General features: G+C 37.3%; 1 protein-coding gene across 1 annotated transcript in view; it reads left to right on the plus strand.

Moving 5' to 3' along the window:
- The window catches only part of plrdgb (PITP-less RdgB-like protein), a 123,943-nt gene that overhangs the window by 95,576 nt on the left and 6,221 nt on the right, over positions 1-22,146 (plus strand). Inside the window, exons 8-18 of the mRNA XM_022676138.2 lie at positions 388-575; positions 1,745-1,878; positions 2,364-2,534; positions 6,391-6,549; positions 8,967-9,115; positions 14,841-14,957; positions 18,894-19,010; positions 19,300-19,448; positions 19,788-19,937; positions 20,040-20,223; positions 21,627-21,755. Of these exons, the coding sequence (XP_022531859.2) occupies positions 388-575; positions 1,745-1,878; positions 2,364-2,534; positions 6,391-6,549; positions 8,967-9,115; positions 14,841-14,957; positions 18,894-19,010; positions 19,300-19,448; positions 19,788-19,937; positions 20,040-20,223; positions 21,627-21,755 (1,647 nt within the window). The remainder of the gene's footprint in view (positions 1-387; positions 576-1,744; positions 1,879-2,363; positions 2,535-6,390; positions 6,550-8,966; positions 9,116-14,840; positions 14,958-18,893; positions 19,011-19,299; positions 19,449-19,787; positions 19,938-20,039; positions 20,224-21,626; positions 21,756-22,146) is intronic.

Below are 22,146 nucleotides of genomic sequence, written 5' to 3' on the forward strand. Positions count from 1 at the left end.
TTAGCCTGTTGGACCACACTGAGCCCCTGTCAGTTTTATTTTAAATAATTTAAACCATTAATCAACTGTAATTTTTTTTTATAAATATTCCAACTAGTAAGTAATAAGGAAGGTGTAATAAGTAATTATGTGGAATACTGTAAGATAAACTCCCTCTTTTTATTCTGACACCATTCTGTCCAACACCATCTGTAGCCCAACAAAATTTGAAGAAAGAATAACACAGAAAGCAGTGTTTGGAAGCCAGAATTCATTAAATTTAGGAGATGATCAGAAACCTAAATCAGAATTTTAGAGAAATGCCCAAACCCAGCTGAACCTGTTGGTTCCAGATGAAGAGTTTGAGCTCTTTTGCAGGTTGACTGAGCCTCTCTCGTTCTTTTGCAGGAGAAACCTGGCGTGATGAGCAGTCTGAGTCCCAATCTACGAGGCAGTAAACGCCTCAGCAAGAGCAACATTGACGTCTCCACTCCCTGTGAATCAGGCCCAGGCATCCGCCATCCGCTCATCCGCAAACAGAGTGACTCATGCGACGCGGACGTAGCAGGAGGTCAGAGAGGGGTCTTTTTCAGCAGGTCAGACTTTTTAATTTCTTGACTTTACTAATTCCAGTAAATTGTAATAATAGGCAGGTCATTTAATGGCATAATCAGTTTCTTTGCTATTTTTGGAATCTACCTTAGGTGTTGGAGATAATTTACTTTTGAGGCCTTGTAGTTATCATCCCATTTTAATATACAGCAGTGTGGTTTTGATAATAATTTAAAATTCAAAGCTAATGAGTGATTTCACCTCCCTCACTCACCATTAGCTCCCTCGTAAAGGTCAAGCAGAGCATTGATTTCCATACATTATTGTTGTTAATCTTGTATAAGAATTCCTTCCCTAGGTCTCTCCTCTCTGGACTGTGTCTGTAGATTCTTTGCTTAAATGTGAGAAATTACAGAGCAGAAAAAAATACAAGTAAACATTTTGTTTAGAGATAATGTTAAATGTCTCTATACAAAATGATAAAATTTTAATTAAGGGGAAAAGGAGGGTGAAAAAATAAACCTAAAAAATTGTGTGTTTGTAATAATAAACACTTCATGCATGTGAAAACTTTTTTTTTGATATATGAACTTAAATAAATTAAGTATTTTATTGATTTAAAATGTCGAATGAAGTAATGGCAAAGACAGTTTGTATCATTCAAATAAAATCAAAGTAGAAGCAAACATCACAATATTTTTCTTGATCAAATAATAGTAATTTTATTAGTACTAAAATTAATAGTACATTTTATTACATTTGTGAAATTATACATATTTTTAAGGGTTTTAAACTTTTAAAATAAGCTGGTGAAGGACACAATACTGCATAAAAAATCCAAATCTTTTAATGGTGTATGACACATACAGTATGTGATGTCAAATTATATTCATATGAGTGTTTAGAATTTAGTAATAGTTCAATCTAATTATTTCTTATTATAACTTACATTAGTTCAGTACTAAAGCCAGTAAATACTATAAAATTTTGCAACTATGGCAACTACAGTTAAAATAAGTTAGTAAGTATGTAGATACTGAAGTAACTGAAGTGTAAACTTGCCGTCTGATGCTTTAAACATTAATAAACACAGTATAAAAGAGTGTATTTAATAACCTCTTAATACTAAAGTTTGAAGCTGTACTTTGGAGATGCATTAAACGTACAGAGAGGTTGGACTACTTTAGTGTTTTTGTTCTTCTCTGGTTCTCAGTTTGTCTCAGGAAGAACAGAGCAGCTTAAGGCACCCAGGCTGCTTTGACTTTGAGGTGGCTGACTGCTTTCTTCTCGGCTGCCCGCTGGGATTGGTGCTCGCCATGAGGAGAACTGTGTTACCTGCTGTTCAGGGTAACTTACACCATCACATTCACACACAGAGTTTAAACCACCTGAGGAAAAACACAAGCACAGTCATGAGTACCTTATGCTTTTTTTTATGCACCTTTAAAAGACAAACAGCACGGGTTGATTCTGTCCAGCTCTCTAGTGTTTTAGCACATTGTCCTTATTTGACCCTGATGAAAATAATAATGCTAAATGAACTAAAAGTAAGAAATTGATTAATTAAGTTTATTTTGTCAGTTAACGTAATGTTCTTAATAGTTATACAGATAATGAAGGGCACTTTTCTCTGATTCAGATAGTAAAGTGCTTACCAAATACTATGCAAGTTGGAAAAAGTTTAATTAATTCATTAATCATTCATTAATACATGTTTTCTTGAGCCAGTGTCAATATTTGTACAGTATATCTGTTTTGAGTCATTGGTTTGGTTTACTAACAGCCTTGCTCACTTTCTCTGTTTGTCTTTTTCCCTCTCTTTCTCTCTGCAGTGGCTCAGTTACATCCGGCCTGCTCTCAGATCTTTAATCTGTTCTACCCATCGGACCCCTCTGCTTCACGTCTAGAGCCCCTGCTGCATCCTTCTCTCACACAGCTACCCCCCTTTCCTGTGCCCCGCTACCAGCGCTACCCACTGGGTGATGGACGCTCCGCTCTCATCTGTAAGAACTCTTTTGTCTACACACACTCCTAACCTCTAGAAAATATTATTATTATAGTCTGCAGGTCTTACATCACTGAGTATGATGATGTTGATTGTTCATTTCAATTAAAGAACCTAACAGGTTTATGGAATTTGATAATGTTGTGCTATCTGAGAGGAGAGCCCCTCCTAACCAGAAAACTTGTTGTAATAAGCCCCGCCCCCACGCATGTTTTGATTTATTCGATTGCAGAAAAGCAGAGGAAACGGCAAAATAAGGCATTTAAAAGCTGGGGGGTATTTAAACATTAAAAATGTTCTGATATTTGGAGAATTATCATATGATCTGTGTGGTGTTTGGATGCTTTGAGAAACATATACGATGGGTTGAGTGTAGAGTTGACTCACTGAGTGAATTGGTTCATGAATCAAGCGCATTTTTGAATCAGTGATGCAAAACACGCTCTGACCTTGAGTGTACACAGTCACAGGGAAACTCAGAGAAGACACAGAGCTCACCTCAGACACTGGATTATACTTGCGTGTTTGTGACTGAAAACTGAGAAATAAAGCAGTAAACTAGTCACAGAAGGTTACTGTTAATATCACTGAATGTTTTCCACAATGGATTAATCATATATTACAGATTACTGTTGGATTTCTTTTTAGCTCTTTCTAGCCATATGTGTGGGTTATGCTTGTGTGATGCTAATACGATCATTTGCTTATTTGTCAAGCATAAATTCCATAGGCCTAAAAGCCTACAAAAACGTGGCCCTCTGAAAACTCTGTTGTTCTATTACTACTCTGAATTAAAAAAGTTTTATGGTTCTTTTCAAAGAAACTACAACCTACTATATTGTGCGATTGTGTGTAAATTTGATAGATCTTCTTTCTTGGAAAGGTTGTTACAGAATAACAATTTATTGAAAACCCAATTTCACCAACACATTGCCATTTAACACGTTTTTCACTCTTTTCCAGACGTATGCCAGGTGCACATTGTGAGGGGTTGTCCTTGATCCCATCATTTACTGTAGATATAATCAACAATAACGCCCAGAGAGTTGGTGGGCCAATTTGGGGGGGGGGGGGGGGGGGGTATTTGGTCCTAGTCCACCCTACTGGTTGGGCAAGTTATGTGTGGAAGAACTTAACTTGCCCACAAAGAGCTCTGATCTCAACCCCATGAAACACCTTTGGGATGAACTAGAAAAGAGATTTTGAGCCAGACCCTTTCATTCAACTTTGGCAACAAATAACATTTGGAATGCAAAAACAAGAAATAGAAAATAGAAAGCAACTCTCTTCTAATGTAAAAGAAGGTTTTCTATTGAGCAAGACAAAAATAAAGTATATTTCAGTTAAGACAAGAGTTCATTACAGGATTCTGACAGAAATAACAGAAGTAAGAAGTAACAGAGCAGAGCACAGTGTTGTAAATGACTGTCACTCAGCAGCTCTGGCTCTCTGTATTCTGGACTCTACTGGAGGGGCAGTATTGCGCTGTGTGTGTGCCAGCAGCACTCAAAGCCAGAAAATGTTCTCAAATTAGACTCATTTAGACGGCCAAGCTGAGGTCAGAGCGACTTCACACAGGGGTTAAAGCAGAAATATTGCTGCATGCCAGACTGGTCACTTGATGTCTCCCTCTCTCTCCCTCTCCCTCTCTCTCTCTCTCTACACACACATGTGTATGTGTGTATTTATCAGCATCAGAGGATGGAATTAGAGGGTTTTCTGAGTAAACTCCATTACAGAAACATTACACCACATTTTGAAGTGCCCATCACAGCCTTCTGCAGAGTGCAAAAGCTAATTTAAAGTGAAGGCAAAATTTAAGTGGGCTGTCAGCTTCCTTTCCTTAATCTGTTTGGTATGCATGTTCATAATCTGTCATCAAAACCCATTATCATCGACCATGATCACAGAGCAAGGGTAAAAAAAACAGGGTATGACCCAGACCTACACAAAACTGTGGTAAAACTTATGTCAGTGTGATCAGTTCTGGTCCTTGTGATCTAGCACCCTGCAAAGTTTTGCTCTAAACAAAAATCTTCATGTCTGGGTTTCCTTAAAGCTTCTTAGCGAATAATTCTAGCAAAAGAAAATGGTTCTTTAATAGTAAAGAGAACACCTGCTCTACCTGAGTAGCCTTCTCTTTCTGGTAATTTAATGGTCAGGAGCCCACAGAGCAGGTATTATTTAGGTGGTGGGTCTTTCTCAGCACTGCAGTGACATTGGCATTGTGGTGGTGCATGTATGCAAGTGTTTTTAAACACCTCAAAGTCACTGCTGAGCTGAGAATAATCCACCCACCAGAAATATCCAGCCAACAGATGGAAGATCTTCTGTCTCTGATTTTAAATCTACATGGTGGATCAGCTAGTAGGAGTCTCTAATAGAGAGCAGGAGAGTGAGTGAACACAGTGTTTAAAAACTCCAGCAGCACTGCTGCATCTGATTCACTCGTACTAGCTCAAAACACACACTAACCCACCACCACCATGTCAGTGTCTCTGCAGTGCTAAAAATTACATCCCACCCAAACAATTTGTGATCTGTGGTGGTCTTCTGGGTCTTGACCATTGAATAACTGGGTGAAAGGAGGATATCGTCCCTGTCCTATGAAAAACACTTATCTCCATTTTTGTTGATTTTTAGTTTACTACATAATTTGAACAGACAAACTGCCCGTTACACTGTACCAACATTTCTTGATGAACAGACCAATAGAAAATCTTTAAATCGACCTGAAATAAACTCTTTTTACATTGACTTCCATTAAAAGTTTACAAAGTTTTTCTCTCTCCTGTAAAGTTGCTATTTTGGAGATAAGTGTTTTTCATTGGACAGCGACGATATAAAGTATGCAGAGAAATAGATACTCGAATATAGTCTGTAAAAATAGAATTATTGTACTCCTATATGCTCAGTGGAGCTGAGTCAGGGTTCCTGCAGGTCCTTAAAGAGATTCTTAAAATAAAATCTGAGTAATTAAGGTCTTAAATTGTCTTAAATTTACTGTAAGTTTGCTGTAGGTATTACATTTTCAGACGGTGTGTTTAATGCCGGTGGGAAAGCACATGCTAACATTAGCGGCGAGTTAGCTAACATTACCATAAAGAGAACTAAGCTTAACAGAGAGCTAACCAACGTTAGCAGTGAGCTAGCTAACATACTAATGTTAGTAACGAGTTATCTGGCTACAGAGAACTAAAGTTAGCAGCGAGCTAGCTAACATAGTAACGTTAGTATCAAGTTAACTACATTACTGGGGAGAGAATTAGGTTAGTGGAGAGCTAGCTAACATAGTAACATTAGCAGTGAGCTAGCTAACATGCTAACCATAATATTAGCAGTGAGTTAGCTACATTACCGGGGGAGAGCTAAGGTTAGCAGAGAGCTAGCTAACATAGTAGCATTAGCAGCGAGTTGGCTATGTTACTGGGGAGAGAATTAAGGTTAGTTGGAGCTAGCTAACATTAGTGCTGAGAAAGATATCAGTAATGTTTACAACGAGTTAGCTATGTTTAACGGGGTGAGAATTATGGTTAGCACCAAGCTAGCTAACATTAGCGCTGAGCTAGATATCATAGTAAAAGTAGGCGGCAAATTAGCTACGCTAAGTTTTGATTCATACAACATTATACATAACATAACAAATTATTTTCTACCTAGGAAAATATGACTACATTTTTGGGTCTTAAAAAGCATTAAATTTGACTTTTAAAATGGTGCAACAACCCTGTGAGTAAATGGTTGATTAAAAATATTGAGGGTGTTGTAATATTTTAAAATGACTCTGTACTGGACACATCTTGTATTGCAAAATGATATTCACCTTTCTTTCCCTTGTTTTTCTATTCCTCCAGCTGACACTGTTGTCAAACACCTGTCTGATGGCAGTAGCACTCCAGATGCCATTCAGACTCCATGCTGCCCTGGGGGCGGCTGCAGGGCAGGACGGGCAGCGACAGACCCTGAGAACAGCACATCTGCACCAGACCAGCTGGACTCCACCATCTCACAACGTGAGTCTGCAGAGCATTTTCTTCAACAGCTACGAGCCCTGTGTATTCAGACCTGCTCATTATAAACAATGGCAATTGTTCAAATGCCAAAGGGATATTTATGTGATGGATTTCCTGTTCATTATTTCCTGACATTTATATAGAAAAATGTGGTGTTGAATATTCAGAGCCTTGAGTGCTCTGCTTGTAACATATTAACAGTAAATTAACACAATATAACTGAATTAAAGAGAATTTAATCTTATTTTATCTGATTATAGTTCCATTTGTTAATTTAAAAGAATTGAAATCTCCACTTCAGCTCAGGCATGGTCAAAGCCACCAACAGAACCACTCAAAATCTCCATTTTAGCTTGGGCATGTTTAAACCCACCAGCAGAGCCAATCAGGATCTCTATTCAAGCTTAAGGGTGGTCAAATACAGCATCTGGACCAATCAGATCTCAATTTCTGCTTGTGGATGGTCAAATTCAGCAGCAGAAACAAACTAAATCCAAATTGTAGCTGGTGTGTTAAAACCCAGCAATGTACCACCCACTACCCACTGCACTGTCCACCTTTTATTTATTATTTATTTAGAAGATTTATTAATTTCATTTAGAACAAAATACATTTTATATACAGAAGAAAAATAATATCTGCTTATAATATCTGCCCCTTTTATCCCGGAAATACCAAAAACCAAAAACAAAACTAAACAAAATCAAAAACTTCCTGAACAACAGTTGACATTGTAATACATTATAGTATTTTATATTTTTTAAACAAACTTTTATCATTCTTTTAAACACACACATTGATCTAGCATTTTTAACATCACTTCTTTGAACTAGTTCGAAATTTAGGTTTTACAAACATCTCTATCCCCTTATAACATTATAACAACTCTGTCTCTTAACAAAATTTAATTGGATGTTTGAATGTACTGTCCACCTTCAGTGACTAATTCATAGTACAGACTGACACTGTGGATCAAGTAATATTAAATGCCACCACACGTTCGGAAATTAAATGTCCCATCCATCTGTCATCCACCCACTGTCAGGCCTCCCTTAAGCTAATAATAATGATGATAATAATTCATGTAACAGGAGAGTGCAAATCTGTCTTCAAAGCTAAATGTGGATACTTCTAAAGTATAAAACATATTCTGGTTTGTTTTACACTTGGTTTAGTTTACAAAATAAGTCTTCATGTGTTCCTGTATAGCTTTAATGTCTTCAGTGTTACATTTACAATGTAAAAAAATCATAAAAAGAAAAAAACTTTAAATGAGAAGAGGTGTATCCAAACTTTTGGCTATAGTGCTATTTTGTCTTGAAAGTAGTATGTATTAAATATCCTGCACTTTAGTAATGTCATACATTTTTTGCTATATGACATTATTAATTTTGTTACATTATTATTATTCTTGCATCGAAATCAGTCTCGGTTAGTTACTGTTCTTTACAAAATGGAAAAATTTAACAGATGTTTTTACTGAATAATAGAAAACGTTACATATATGAAGTATGAAGAAAATTATGAATTATATTTTTCAGGGTTTTTTTCATATCGCCAAAAATATTATTTATGTTATATTATTTTAGGGCCATATTGCCCACATCAACTGCCTACAAAAGTGAATACAAATGCCAAAAAAAAAAAAAAAAAAAAAGGCTGACCCATGTATGTCGGGTTCTGTATTCATGCAACAAGTTATAAATTACGCTTTTATTGTTATGTTGCTTGGCAACCATAGTCTGATACCATACTGTATTTCTTGGAGGAAGGTGTGTTTCATTTGCATTTGAGTTATTATTAATTATCAACAGGAAATACAATTATTTATTGAACACGCTATATATATATATATATATATATATATATATATATATATATATATATATATATATATATATATATATATATATATATTTTATAAAGCTCCCTACTTAAAGCATTCCATTACACTCGTATAACCTTGTCTAATACATGCTGAATACAGATAAATTGCACATTGCACATTCTTTTTACAGATACTATACATCTTAAGTAGGTGTAATTAGTGGTATGCTATACTGTACACTGTATACTGTATACTACATACTGTAATAGAGTAAATTAATCTATATATTGCATTGTTTTGTCATGTAATTACTGCAAAAATTTTAGGATCACAACACGCTAAGAGAAATTATTATGTGAGTTAGTTAGCTAGTAAATGCACAAGCAGTCAGCATAAGAAACTGACATTTGTAAGCATCTTTCTGCTCTTTTTCTTTTTTGGATACTTTTAGTCTAAAATAAAAGCTACAAAAGGTCAGTGATGAGCAGCATCTGGTGCATGAGCATGCTCTGCCATATCCTAGCTTCATTTGTCTGTCTCGCTCTTACTGAATAAAGAATTGTCTCTTGTTTCTGCTCTTGTTTCTCAGTATGCAGTAGATGGTGGGGCTGTAAGCGGCTGGATTACGTGCTGTACTGTCCGGACGTGCTCTCGGCCTTCCCCACCGTGGCGCTGCCTCCACTCTTCCACGCGTCCTACTGGGAGTCTACTGACGCCATGGCTTTCATCCTTAGACAGGTTAGAGCCGACTGACAGACAGTGTGGCACCTCCACACGGCTTAACTCTACCTAGGGTGGCATTGCATGTGAAATCAAGTGCTACGTGCTGAATACTGATTTTGAGGTATCCTCCTGCTTGCCTGAGGAAAAATGTTTCTAACATGCTTCCCTAATTGGATGTGTGCTTTAAGAGAAACAAATTATAACTGGTACCGAACCTCTATATTACTCTCATTGTCAAAGAAATAGTTGCACAAGGACATGTTGGATTGGATTAACATTGAAGGAAGTTTGAAGAAAAATAATTGTTACCAGGAACAATAAATGATGAACAAATAGATATGGGCAACACAAAAGGGTTTGGGGTTACTTGGATTTCTGCATTAAATGGCCATTAAATGTGTTGTAATCTTCATCTAAGTCACAACAATAGACAAACACTGTCTGCTTAAACTAATACCACACAAAAAATTATATGTTTGCATGGTTTTATTGAACACAACCTGTTAACATTCACAGCGCAGGGTGTAAAAAGTATGTGAACCCCTAGGCTAATGACTTTTCTAAGAACTAATTGGAGCCAGGAGTCAGCCAACCTGGAGTCCAATCCAATCAATGTGATGAGATTGGATGTGTTGGTTAAAGCTGCCCTGCCCTATAAAAAAACACACACCAATTTTGAGTTTGCTGTTCTCAAGAAGCATTGCTTGATGTGAATCATGCCTCACACAAAAGAGCTCTCAGAATACCTACCGTTAAGAACTGTTGACTTGCATGAAGCTGGAAAGGGTTACAAAAGTATCTCTAAAAGCTTTGATGTTCACGTGTCCACGCTAAGACAGATGTCTACAAATGGAGAAAGTTTAGCTCTGTTGCTACTCTCCCTAGGCGTGGTCGTCCTGTAAAGATGACTGCAAGAGCACAGTGCAGAATGATCAATGAGGTGAGGAAGAATCCTAGAGTGTCACAGCTTTGTGAAGAGGAATGGTCCAAAATTCCTTCTGACCGATCTGCAACTACAGGAAACGATTGTTTGAGGTTATTGCTGCCAAAGGAGGGTCAACCAGTTATTAAATCCAAAGGTTTGCATTATTTTTTACCCGCTCAATGTGAATGTTAACATTCTGTGTTCAATAAAACCATGCAATTATATCATTTTTTGTGTGGTATTAGTTTAAGCAGACTGTGTTTGTCTATTTTTGTGACTCAGATGAAGAATAGGTACACATTTAATGACTAATTTATACAGAAATTCAAGTAGAAATCCACGTTTTTTTGCAAGTGTAATGATGTGCCATCTAGAGCAACAAATGTTTTATGTCTTAATTTATTAGTGCCACTCTGCTCTTTTAATAGAACAGGGTGCCAATAAGAAGTACCTTGTACACCAGCCCCGTTAGGTGTGACCCTAATGAAGAAAGGCTCCAGCCATGAATGAAATGTGATGTGAATGTACAATCTAGCATTTACAGGTGCCCTTTTTATTGTTCTGTGTCTGCCACTGCTCAAGAGACGACATTACTGAGACACATTAGTGAGACACATTTGAGCAGCACAGAGATATATTATAAATTCTCATACGATTTGTATCTACTCTGATTGTTGCCTTGGAGAAACTAGAAAGAGGTGCTAACACAAAGTCAGAATGTGCTGACAGCCAGTAAAAACGTTTGAAAAGAGCCCCTCCTTCCATCAGATCCATATTCCGTTCTCCAGAGAGCCCTACAGGTCTTTCAGAGCAGTGTTTGCTCTTAGAAATCTAAAGCTAACAGGCTGTTTGCTGTCTAAATGAGCTTCCTGCCAGTAGGCCCACAGTTGTTCTAATGTAACTAAAGCTAACAAGCTCAGCTCAGACTAAGGAAAAGAGACTACTCCACAAATATCTGAGGCTAGTAAAACAAGGGTTCTTAAAGGTTTTCTCTGTGGAAAACAGACATTAGCAGTCTTCACATTGAATGTGACAAGTAGAGAGGCAAACAAATAAGACAAAAGGGGAAAGTGTTGATATCACAGTTTGTACAGCAGTGAATAAAAGAGGCAGAGCTTTTCTGTTTAAGTAAACTAAAATCAGTTTTACTTAAGGACCAGCTACGTAGTACTAGCAGTTTTCGAAACAAAATATGCTTCTCTGGTTAGCATACACTGGTTAGTAAAAGACAAATCCTTCTGTATCTCAGAAAAATATAAGCATCCCCCTATTATTGTGTTAATTAAGGATCACTGATTTTTCATTTGTTTCTGATTAAGGGGATGGAGGCAGACTGCATGTTCAGAAGGACCTTATTTAGGACCACAAACATATAGTCAGGACAGGCAGAAGTCAAGAAACAAGCAGGCAGATCCATCATCAATCATAAACCCAAAATAATACTGCTAACAACACAGGTAAACACAATAGTAACACAGAAACACAAAGCTCTGTGAGCTGTCTAATGAAAGACCTCATCAGTTCTCTGATGAGCTGCAGCTGTGCTTTGGTGATGGGCCTCTGGCCTCAGGTGACAGGCAGAGCCTTAAGAACATGACTGTTTTATAGTTGGGGTAGATTTTATTTGAATTATACATATTTATAATTGATATATTTATGTATATATTAACTGAATTACTCACATGGATATGATTTAATAAGTATTATTTATTTGTCACTCTCATTAATAGTTATTTATAATGGTGATGGTATGAAAAGTGAGCTTGTGCAACTTAAATAATTGTGTACAAAGGAGACTGGAGAATGGTTGGGAAAAGCAAATGCCTCATTTGTTGGCATTTGTGCAAACAAACATTCAGCTCCCAAGACAGCTTAAACTTAAACTTAACTTAAACACAACCAAACTTAAAACAGGCTTAGCGCAGCTCAGTCCTCTCTTTTTACATCTTGTTTAAGTTATACTGGCGGTCATATTTTCTAAAAAACTCTCTTAGTTTTACTTTGTCTTGGGAATCTTTTAGGATATATTTTTTCTTATTTCTATTTTTCTTTTCTTTTTTATTTTCTCTTCTTTCTTCCTGTTACTGGTCACCCATCTACAAAGGTTAAACAGTGAAGTGTAGTTTCACTGGGGTTTATATAGAGTGCTGCACAGGTGCAGCTGGTTGGCAGTGATTACCACCGGGGATTCTGGGAGTTGGAGTTTTGAGATCCAACTCTACCATTTCTTCCCCTATGCCCACCAGCCCCACCTGCTGGCAGTCCGAGGTGAGGCATAGACATAGACACACACACGCATACATGCAGAAGCAGATAGCTGTATAGAGAGCTTGCACAGGCTAAGCCATAAACCATACTTTACCTCGATGCAGAAATATAAATTGGCATTTAATAGCGATGTGGGAACTCCAGTCAGTGGGTTGGGGAGAAAAATTATAAAAAATTTTTTTTAGAAAAAGCATTTTATGTTACCATTGTAAGATTTTTGTTTTTTACAGTATAATCACTGTGTGTGGTTTTAATGTTACATTGCTTTCAGAAATGTAACAGAATCAGTAAACACAGCTTTTAATATTACTTCTTATATGTGTTTCATTGTCTTTCCACAAATATTATTCAATATTAAATAGCAAGGTATTTATTTATTTTTGCAATGGAAACCATTAGCCTGGCCTGTTATGTTAGCTACATATAGGCTATTATATTACCTGTATGAACAGTGTTCAAGGCCAAGATTAAACCCTGCCTGCAGAACAAAGTGAATAAACAATTCTTTGGAAAAGGTAATCAGAGAAAGTGAAACACAACAAAGAAAGTGCAGAAGGCACTTCTTCTAAACCTTCTTTTACTTCCTCTCTTTTTTCTCCATGTGTTCTCAGTGAGGAAGGAAGCCCACAGCTTGAATTTTTTTTATATTCCTGATTCTGGTTCCGTAGCTTCACCAAGGTCAAGAGCGGAACAACAGCACAGCATCAGAATACAGCATTCAGTGCAGCTCGGGGGGATTTTATGACAAGGTGGAGCATTTGAATGTTGAAATGTCAGGGTCAGTTCCATTGAGAGCATCACACACAATCTCTCACACACTGTCTCTGACTCACACACACAGGCACGCATACATGCATGAATTACACCATGCTCTCATGGTCATCTGCAGTCCCACAGTAGCATAGATCTATCTCTGTGTCTTCAGGATCGACTGAGTGAGAATGCTTACACTGACTCACACAACAGCATCTGCAGGAGATAACAGCATAACCGTGCAGCAACACTAATCTCTCCTTAACACAGCATGCTGACAAAAAGTCAGAAAAAAAAACAGAAAGAAGAAGGGAAAACGTGTTGCCACGTGTCGCCTCACGGACTATTTTTGGAAGCAGGCACTCATTCATTGATCTGGCTGAAAGATTATGATGAGCGGAGATCATTTTTCTTTCAGTGAACCAGGGCAGGAGAGTGAAGCAAAAGCCCCCTGAGAATTTAGAGACAAAGAGAAATAAAGGAGAAAAAAAAGAGAGAGAGAACACAGCAGAATCCATTATCAGTGATTTTCAATATAGATAATTCACGTCAAACACAAGCGTGATGTATGTGTAATAGGTGTGCGCAATATATCAATATGATGTTATGGCCATACATTTTTATTTTTATTGAACAGCAGAGCTTTGTAAGCTCATTCTTGCGTAGCTGTTTATAGCTGTTAAATATGATTTGAGTTTATAATTGATTTAAAATTATTAAAAAATCATTTAAATTAAAATCATGCTGCATTTTGTTTAATTTAAATAACAGCTTAAAAAGTATGTTAACAGTACAATGCCTTAAAGGACGTTATAGGGAGAGCGGTGTCTCTGTTAACTGTTACTGCGCTATGTAACTTTGGGGAAGTGTGCAGGAGACATGCTTGTGCAAAATCCTGTAACTTTATTTACTCTACCACCTACCATATCATTTTGTCACTTCAAATGCATGTTTATACTAACATCAAAAAACATTAAAGAGTCTGTATAACTTAACCTCTCTCTAAATCTTACAGCTCAGCATCTGTCTTGTAGTCCTTCTGGGTCTAAGCTGCCTGCATCTATCAAATGCATTACCAACATTTACTTACGTTTTACTGTGTCTCCTGTCAAGTGAGCTGTTTAGAAGGATGCCGAAGCTGTAGCATGCAATGTTTGCCAGCTATTGTGTTCCATACCTGGCAACATCGGGTGTGAAAACAGGACTAGGGAATGGGCAGCGCTTAAACTTGGCATGTTTCCTCAATATTTAATGACACATCCTCACCATTTTAGTACAGAAGTACAGTTAGTACAAAACATAATACACAATACATAATATGTTTCTTTATATTATATATACATAACAGTGGTGTAAAATGCTTTAAGTTTAAGATTAGGTGTGGATTTAGTTTAAAACAGTTTTCAGGACTTGAAGGATTTAGATGGCAGGAACGAGTAGATATTATTAATATATAGGAGTGTACTACTGTCATCTACAGCACAGTGCTCTGCCAGCTAAAGCTTTATTTATAGCAGTGGTTTTCTGGCCAGTCTTAAGGGACCCCTGTATATTTTATGAATCCAGTGGAATCTGGAGCTGTCGTGGGGTCCCTGTGGACTAGTTAGAAATAAATAGTATACAGTTCTTCTACTGGCTACTATATAGTGTCATTTTGAATAACTGCACAAATAAAAGTTGGTTTGAAATAATACTGTGTACTACTACTAATAATTGATGAAATAGGCAATGAAAAAAGACATAAATGTAATAAATGTTATTAAATGAACAGTTGCTGTTACTGTCGTTGATCAGGTATTGCGGTGTGACTGTCTGAAGGCAGGTGAAGCAGACTGTAAAGACGCTATACCCATCTCCCCCTCCAGCCCACGAGAGAAATGGCTCCGCAGACGTACACACGTCAAACTGAGGGTAAGCAGAAGTAACACCAGCCATCACACCACATACAGATAACGGACCTGTGATTCTTCCACACAAACTCCTACCTCTTCCATAATTCAGTAGCAGTGCATACTTACATATCAATTAAAGTCAGTCAAGTCAAAAGGCTTTTATTGTCAATATATATTTAGGTACAGGTACCCAGTGTAACAAAATTACGCTCCTCCGAAACCAACACTGTGCAACATGGTACAACAATACAATAGACAACATACAGTGCAAACATGTGCAATGTAGAACTATAACACTAAAATAAATATAACAGACGAGACAATTTAACAGACAGGACAGAGCAGTACCAATACGGTACAAACGAAATGTGTGTGGTGAAGATAAGGTTCAGAGATATATAACATACTGTAACATATAGAACATACATGATCATAGCTGATGAGGTAGAATATACAGAACTTAGTGTAATATAGAATTTGGTATAGAGACAGTTCCAGTCTGTGTGTATGTGTGAGTATGTGTGTGTGAGGAGAGTGATGAGGGGGTTCAGTACAGTCTTTGTTTTATGTTTGAGGAGTGGTGTAGGGTTTTAGTTCAGTTCTGTGTAAGTGTGTTAGGTGTGTGGTCTTCGTCTCTGTGTGTTGAGGAGTCTGACTGCCTGGTGGAGGAAACTGTTGCAGATTCTGCCAGATGGCATCAGCGCGAATAGTCTGTGTATTACTAATATCGACAGACATAAGAGAGTTAAAGGTAGAAGACTAAAAGGAGATTAAAAGGAGGAAAAGTTATGTCCTTCCCGAAATCTGATCTTTCCCCCAGAATTGGAGGAAAATTGTGTTAGACGTCATCCTTTATATTCCTCCCTTGGCATTGGCAGTAAAGAAATAAGAGAGAAAATTGGAATTGGGGGTGCCATCAGTGCTTCGCCTTAAGCTCAGACACGTAAAAAAGAAATGAAAATAAATTCTGTCAATTCCAAAAGTATTGGGGATAATGGCTGTGTCCAATACAGTTAAATAGACAAAACTGTAAAAAAAAGTTTCATGTGTTCATGTGTTGACAGTTGAGTATAGTGACCTAATTCCAAGATGGTGGCACCTGGAGAACTACCTCAAGGTGCTGTGTGTATAAACAGGGTTTTAAAATTCTCAGTGCCTCGTTTTAAATGCTAGGGTCCTCAGAATTCTACTAATAAAGTGTGAAACAGTGATTTCTTTGCATAGGTAATGCTATGCGCCTATCTCTAGCATAGTAAGCCTGTTGGGAGCATCGGCTAAAGGTGCTGTATTTCAGAATGCTGGGGGTGAATGGAGGTGGTCTATTCAACAAAAGTTTGTACTCATCATCATATTTCACTTCAACCTGTGTTCATTTTACACGGGATTTCTCCTTTAACAGTCTAATCACTCTCTGAAACTATATTATTGAGTTGTTTAGTTTAGTATTCAGTAGCCACTATGAATATTTTGATAAGTGTTATTAAACTACGATGGAATTTTGTGTTAATAAAAAGGAATAATTGAAGTGTGGTCCACATGTGGGCTTTTAATGTTAGCTTTTAGTGCATGGTTCTAATTTGCAGTGATTTAAGGGCCGATACTTCAACAATTATATCGTATTTTATATTTTTCCCTGAGGTCTCCTTACATTAATTAAACAGTTATAATTAATATCTAAACAACCATTTTCTAACTTGTCTTTATCTCTTAGAATAGAACAGGCTGTTTCTGATACTGCAGCTTTAAGAGTGATATAAGATAAATGAGCTCTGCTCTGTTTTCAGTGATAGAAGCTCTTTAACAGAGTCAGGCAGTGCATTATTTAGAGAAGAACCTACAGAGAGAGGATCCCTCCCTGCGAGTTTGATGCAGTGTTCTGGCTCTGCATTCTAGCACTATGGCAGAGGTGCGAGATGAGTGATTTTCCTGACTGAAAAGATACGTTGTCTAACTTTTGTGATTGCACAAATTGTGTTTTGGCCATTTAATGCTTTTCATATAAAATATATATATATTACATGTAAAAAAGGTTTGCCAGTGAGGAATAGGAAAAGCATTAGACTGATAAAACACATGACGTGGTTTTCTTGTATCACTCTACTTACCTTTAACTGGTTATTGGTGTTTTTAAAATTGGCTATCGTAGTATGTAGTATGAACAACCCACTGCCTAAATGTGTGTCAATGATTAGTTTAGACAAAACTGCACAGTAATGAGAGCAGTGGCAATGACAAGTCACAAGACAATGACAAGAAGATGACTATCATTTTCTCCACTGAATTAAAAGACAATATTTAAATAAAGAATATGTGTTTTGTATTATTGACTAGAGCTGTCCCAAGGGCTAGAAGTGTATTAGTGGTTAAAGCACCATGTTACTAATGACAGGGTTGTGTGTTCGATACCAAGGATTGGCTGCCCATTGAACCACAGTGATGGCTGCCCCCTGCTCCAGGAATGTGTGCTCACTACATCACTGTGTGTGTGTTTACTGCAGTGATTTGGGTAAATAAGGTTACAGTTATCACAATTAAATGGAATAAATTAATTTACTTTATATTATTTAAACACACAACGGCAAAAAACAGTTGGAAATTTTGTCGCTGTCATGCAAAAACATTGAATCTTTTATTTGTAAAAAGACAATTATTAAGAGCATCTGCTGGATTCACATTATGTCAAAAAGTGAAAAATGAAGAAAGTTAATGCCCATAGTTTTGTTTGACAGTAGCATTATTATCAGTATCTACAGATCTCTATTGTGCATTTTTGAAAGCATCTAAATTTGTGCAATTATCAGAAACCAGTACTAATCTATATACTTGGTGTTAAAAAAGGGTTCCCAGTTTATCTATTTTAGCTGTTCAAGACTACATTCTTCACTCCTGTAAATAAGACTTAACCCTTCATTTTTTAGGGAATTTTAAAGACTACCTGTGTTAAGTTGACTTTCCTTTTTTAAAACCGAGAATACTTGAATAAACATAGATAGATAGATATGTGTATTTACTAATGCAATTGAGACAGACCTACAGTTTGGTCCTAAATATCCCTGTAAAATACTCCCTAAAGAGCTAGGGAAATATCTTTATACACTTTATTCTCAGCCCTGAGGCATCCGAAAAATGACAAAAGCACATTTACAAATGCACTCTTTGCTGCCAGATTGGAACTTGAAGCTCTTTATAAGTGATGTTTTTCTATTCCTCAGTGACAGAAACTGAGACTGCATGTCTGCCTCCAGAGAAAAGCAGTCCTGACAATAGCATAGCCCTTTATTAAAATGGCCAATCAGCTGTGTTTTTCTCATTTTAAGCTGAAGTGGAATGTGCTTGGGAAAGAGACTTCATATCTCAGTGATGTACAAGAGTGCAGATTCAGAACCATTTCACAAGTATACTGTATTAGATAGGAATATTTTGTCACAAAAGTGTCACAAATATACAGAGTCAAGTGATGTGAGTTAGCTAAAATACTTGCAGCATTGCAGCAGATAACTTTCCTATTTGTAAGCAGCCATTTTAATAAGTAGATAGCAAACATTTTGAATTGTTTTGCTTTAAAAATGTACATTTTTATGTGTTTGGTCATCTTTTACACTTAAGCAGTAGAGTTTTTTTTATGAACAGTGCTACGTCAACAGCTTTCTTGCTAGTTGCTAGTTTCCAGTTTGTGGTAGTTTGTCTGCCATATTTTGGTCTGTAAACAATAGATATCAATCTGTTCAAACACTGATAGGATGGCAAAATGATTCCAGATTTTTGAATTGCAATATAGAATAGATTTCCTAATATTCAAAATTTGCTTTGCAATTTTAGTCAGTGTTGCTTCCACTAAAGTCTTTTCTTCTACAGTCTTTTCCTTGCTCTTGACCTCTTTTCACGTTCATTGCTGCTACCCACTCAAGGATGGCATCCTGGTAATGGTCCTCATCTGTCATGTCTCTGTCCACAGAACGTTACAGCTAACCACAGAGTGCATGACGTGATTGCAACAGAGGACTGCCCACAGACGCTGGTGGGCAGGTTCATGTATGGCCCTTTGGACATGGTCACCCTCACAGGAGAGAAGGTTCTAAAATTAATATTATGGAATTTTTCAAATGATGGATGGATTCATTTACCGTAATGTTTTTGCATGTGCTGTGTGAATGTACAGAGAATTGACTTGGCAATCACCAAAAAATAGCAGGAACCTACAGTATTATTAAGACAATGATTTTAATAATATAGAAAAACTATCTTCGTGTTTGTATGCATTAATAAAAATTAAATTGCATTTTTTTTCTATTTAGACTTTTAGGTATGTTTTTTTATTATTGTGACATAAAAAAGGTAGTAATTCATTCACTTTCTCTCAGGTGGACGTGTTTTTAAAGTCGCAGCCTGCGTCAGGGCGCTGGGTGTTGTTCGACACTGAGGTTACCAGCAGCAGTGGCCGTGTGACCTATACCATTCCTGCAAACAAGAGACTGCCTCTTGGCGTGTACCCCATCAAAATGGTGGTTAAGTAAGTGGTCATCACATGCTCTTCAATCAAATCAAAAGCTTCATCACATATAAAAACAAATCTAATATATAAAACAAAACTAATATACTAAATAAAACATACTGACTTCACTATGATAAGTTCAATAGAGTGTTTAAACAGATGCATTTGTCACTAATTTCCCATGGCAGGCATATGTAACAGTCTTAAAATGTTATTAGGTACATAAGGACACTCCACTGAGGATAAAGAGCACTTTGTAGTTCTAGTTCTGATCATAATGTATGCAGAGAAACAGAAGGACTAAAGCTGACTAGACTGTGTGTTTAAAGACATCTGTTTTTAATTGTGTTTTTAAAGAGGTGACCAGACGAGTGCAGAGGCGTTCCTCACTGTACTGCCGAGGGGAATGGAGTGCGTGGTATTCAGCATTGATGGCTCATTTGCTGCCAGTGTCTCACTCATGGGCAGTGATCCTAAAGTCCGCCCTGGAGCTGTGGATGTAGTCAGGTGAGTGTGAGTGTGTGTGTTTGTGTGGTGGAGCCATTTCCCTTGCTTGAGATAATCCTTTTATTACTAAAAGCCATTTTGTTGGCACTGTGTTGTTTGCAGACATTGGCAGGACCTTGGCTTTCTCATCATCTACATCACTGGTCGGCCGGACATGCAGAAGCAGAGGGTGGTGTCCTGGCTTTCCCAGCACAACTTTCCCCAGGGCATGGTGTTCTTCTCTGAGGGGCTTGTGCATGACCCCCTGCGTCAGAAAACCATCTTCCTCAAGAGCCTGGTTAAAGAGGTGATTTACACATAAATGTCCACATATTACAGCATTTCGTTCCAAATTCTGGTTGGCTGAGCTCCATTTGAAACACAGATTGTGTTGTGTCCATATTTGGAGCTGGAAGGGTTTAGGCTTGAGTTAAAATACAACGTTTGTGTTATACGAGCTAATACTGCACACTAAACCAATATTATAAGACTGGCAACCTCACCAAAGACCCTAAAGTACAACCCTGCAGGACTCCACATGCAAAACATGCAAAGTGGCTAACAAAATGTTTCATGATAGGTTCAGCATTTAATTTTAAATAATGAATATATGGTTAGGGGTAAAGTTTTACTGGCAGTATATATTATAACATTCATTCTTATGTAAGATAATTTCAGTGCGCATGTTAGCTTATAATATGAATAGAATTTCATCATGAATGAAGCAAGCACCTTGAGTAGTCTGCAGGTGCAACAATAGTACCTGGCTGTAATACAGTTTCCCCATAGAGTTGAGTGGAGCGAGTCTGATTTGTTGAATAAAGGCATGGTGAGTGAATGGTGAAAAAGGGCTATTGCCACATCTCTATTTCTTTTCTAGAAAGGATTTAATGACTTGGATTTGAAACTCTCTCCCCATTTCCCAAAATGAGATTCCAGTTCAGTGGTGCAAAACTGTTGCCTGAAAAGAAGGCCCAGTAAACAACAAAAGCTTTGAAAGTGCAGACTTTCCGCATTCATTTCAATCTACTTTGTGAATTTTGATGTGTGTGCCTTTGTACTGGGGTCAGATAACTCTTATATTAGACACATACAGCTCTGGAAAAAAATATAAGAGACCGCTTCAGTTTCTGAATCAGTTTCTCTGATTTTGCTATTTATAGGTATATGTTTGTTTAAAATGAACATTGTTGTTTTAATCTGAAAACTACGGACATTTCTCCCAAATTCCAAATAAAAATGTTGTCATTTAGAGCATTTATTTGCATAAAATGAGAAATGGCTGAAATGACAAAAAGGTTGCAGAACTTTCAGACCTTAAATAATGCAAAGAAATCAAGTTCAGAAATCAATATTTGGTGGAATACCCCTGGTTTTTAATACACCTGCAGTTTTCATGCACCTTGGCATGTTCTTCACCAGTCTTACACACCGCTTTTGGATAACTTTATGCCACTCCTGTAGTTAAGCTTGGTTTGATGGCTTGTGATCATCCATCTTTCTCTTGGTTATATTCCAGAGGTTTTCAATTCAAGTGGTCTCCTATTTTTTCCAGAGCTGTATACAATAGGGATGCGGGTTTTTACATTATTATATTTTATGTACAGTTTATATACAGTTATATTATATACACTTTTGTTGTATTTATAGAAATAGATGTTTTATGCATTGTTGCTTTATAACTCCGATTATGTGTTTTGTGTTCTGCAGTGTCACATTAAGATCAGTGCAGCTTATGGCTCCATGAAGGACATGTCTGTATACAGTGCTTTGGGACTGGAGCCCTCTCAGATCTATATTGTTGGAAGGCCATCAAAGAAGCACCAGCACCTGTGTCAGGTACTGGTCACATATTGTAACGTTAATTGTCCATATTTAAATTACTTCATGTATGTGTTCTATTAGGGCTGCACAATATATTGTTATAGTCATTGCGGTGTGCACACGCGCAATAGTCAAGTCGTACGACGTGCAATGTTACTTAAGGCAATCAAATCAAACACGTCATGTTGCAATGTTTTGATTCTTGACACAAGAAGTAGATACACAGCGTTGTCTCTGTGTCTGCGTAAGTGACAGGCTGCTGCTGCCTCAGAAGCGTATGGGGGGCAGGAGTAAACACGAGGTAACCGCATGGCCTCCCTCCACATGGCTGGGCACGTGCTTGTAAACGTGAGCATGTGTCGAAAGCTGAATTCACGCTTTTAATCCTAGAAAAACGCTCTTATTT

This window comes from Astyanax mexicanus, chromosome 17 (assembly GCF_023375975.1).
Source record: "Astyanax mexicanus isolate ESR-SI-001 chromosome 17, AstMex3_surface, whole genome shotgun sequence".
Lineage (NCBI taxonomy): Eukaryota > Metazoa > Chordata > Actinopteri > Characiformes > Acestrorhamphidae > Astyanax > Astyanax mexicanus.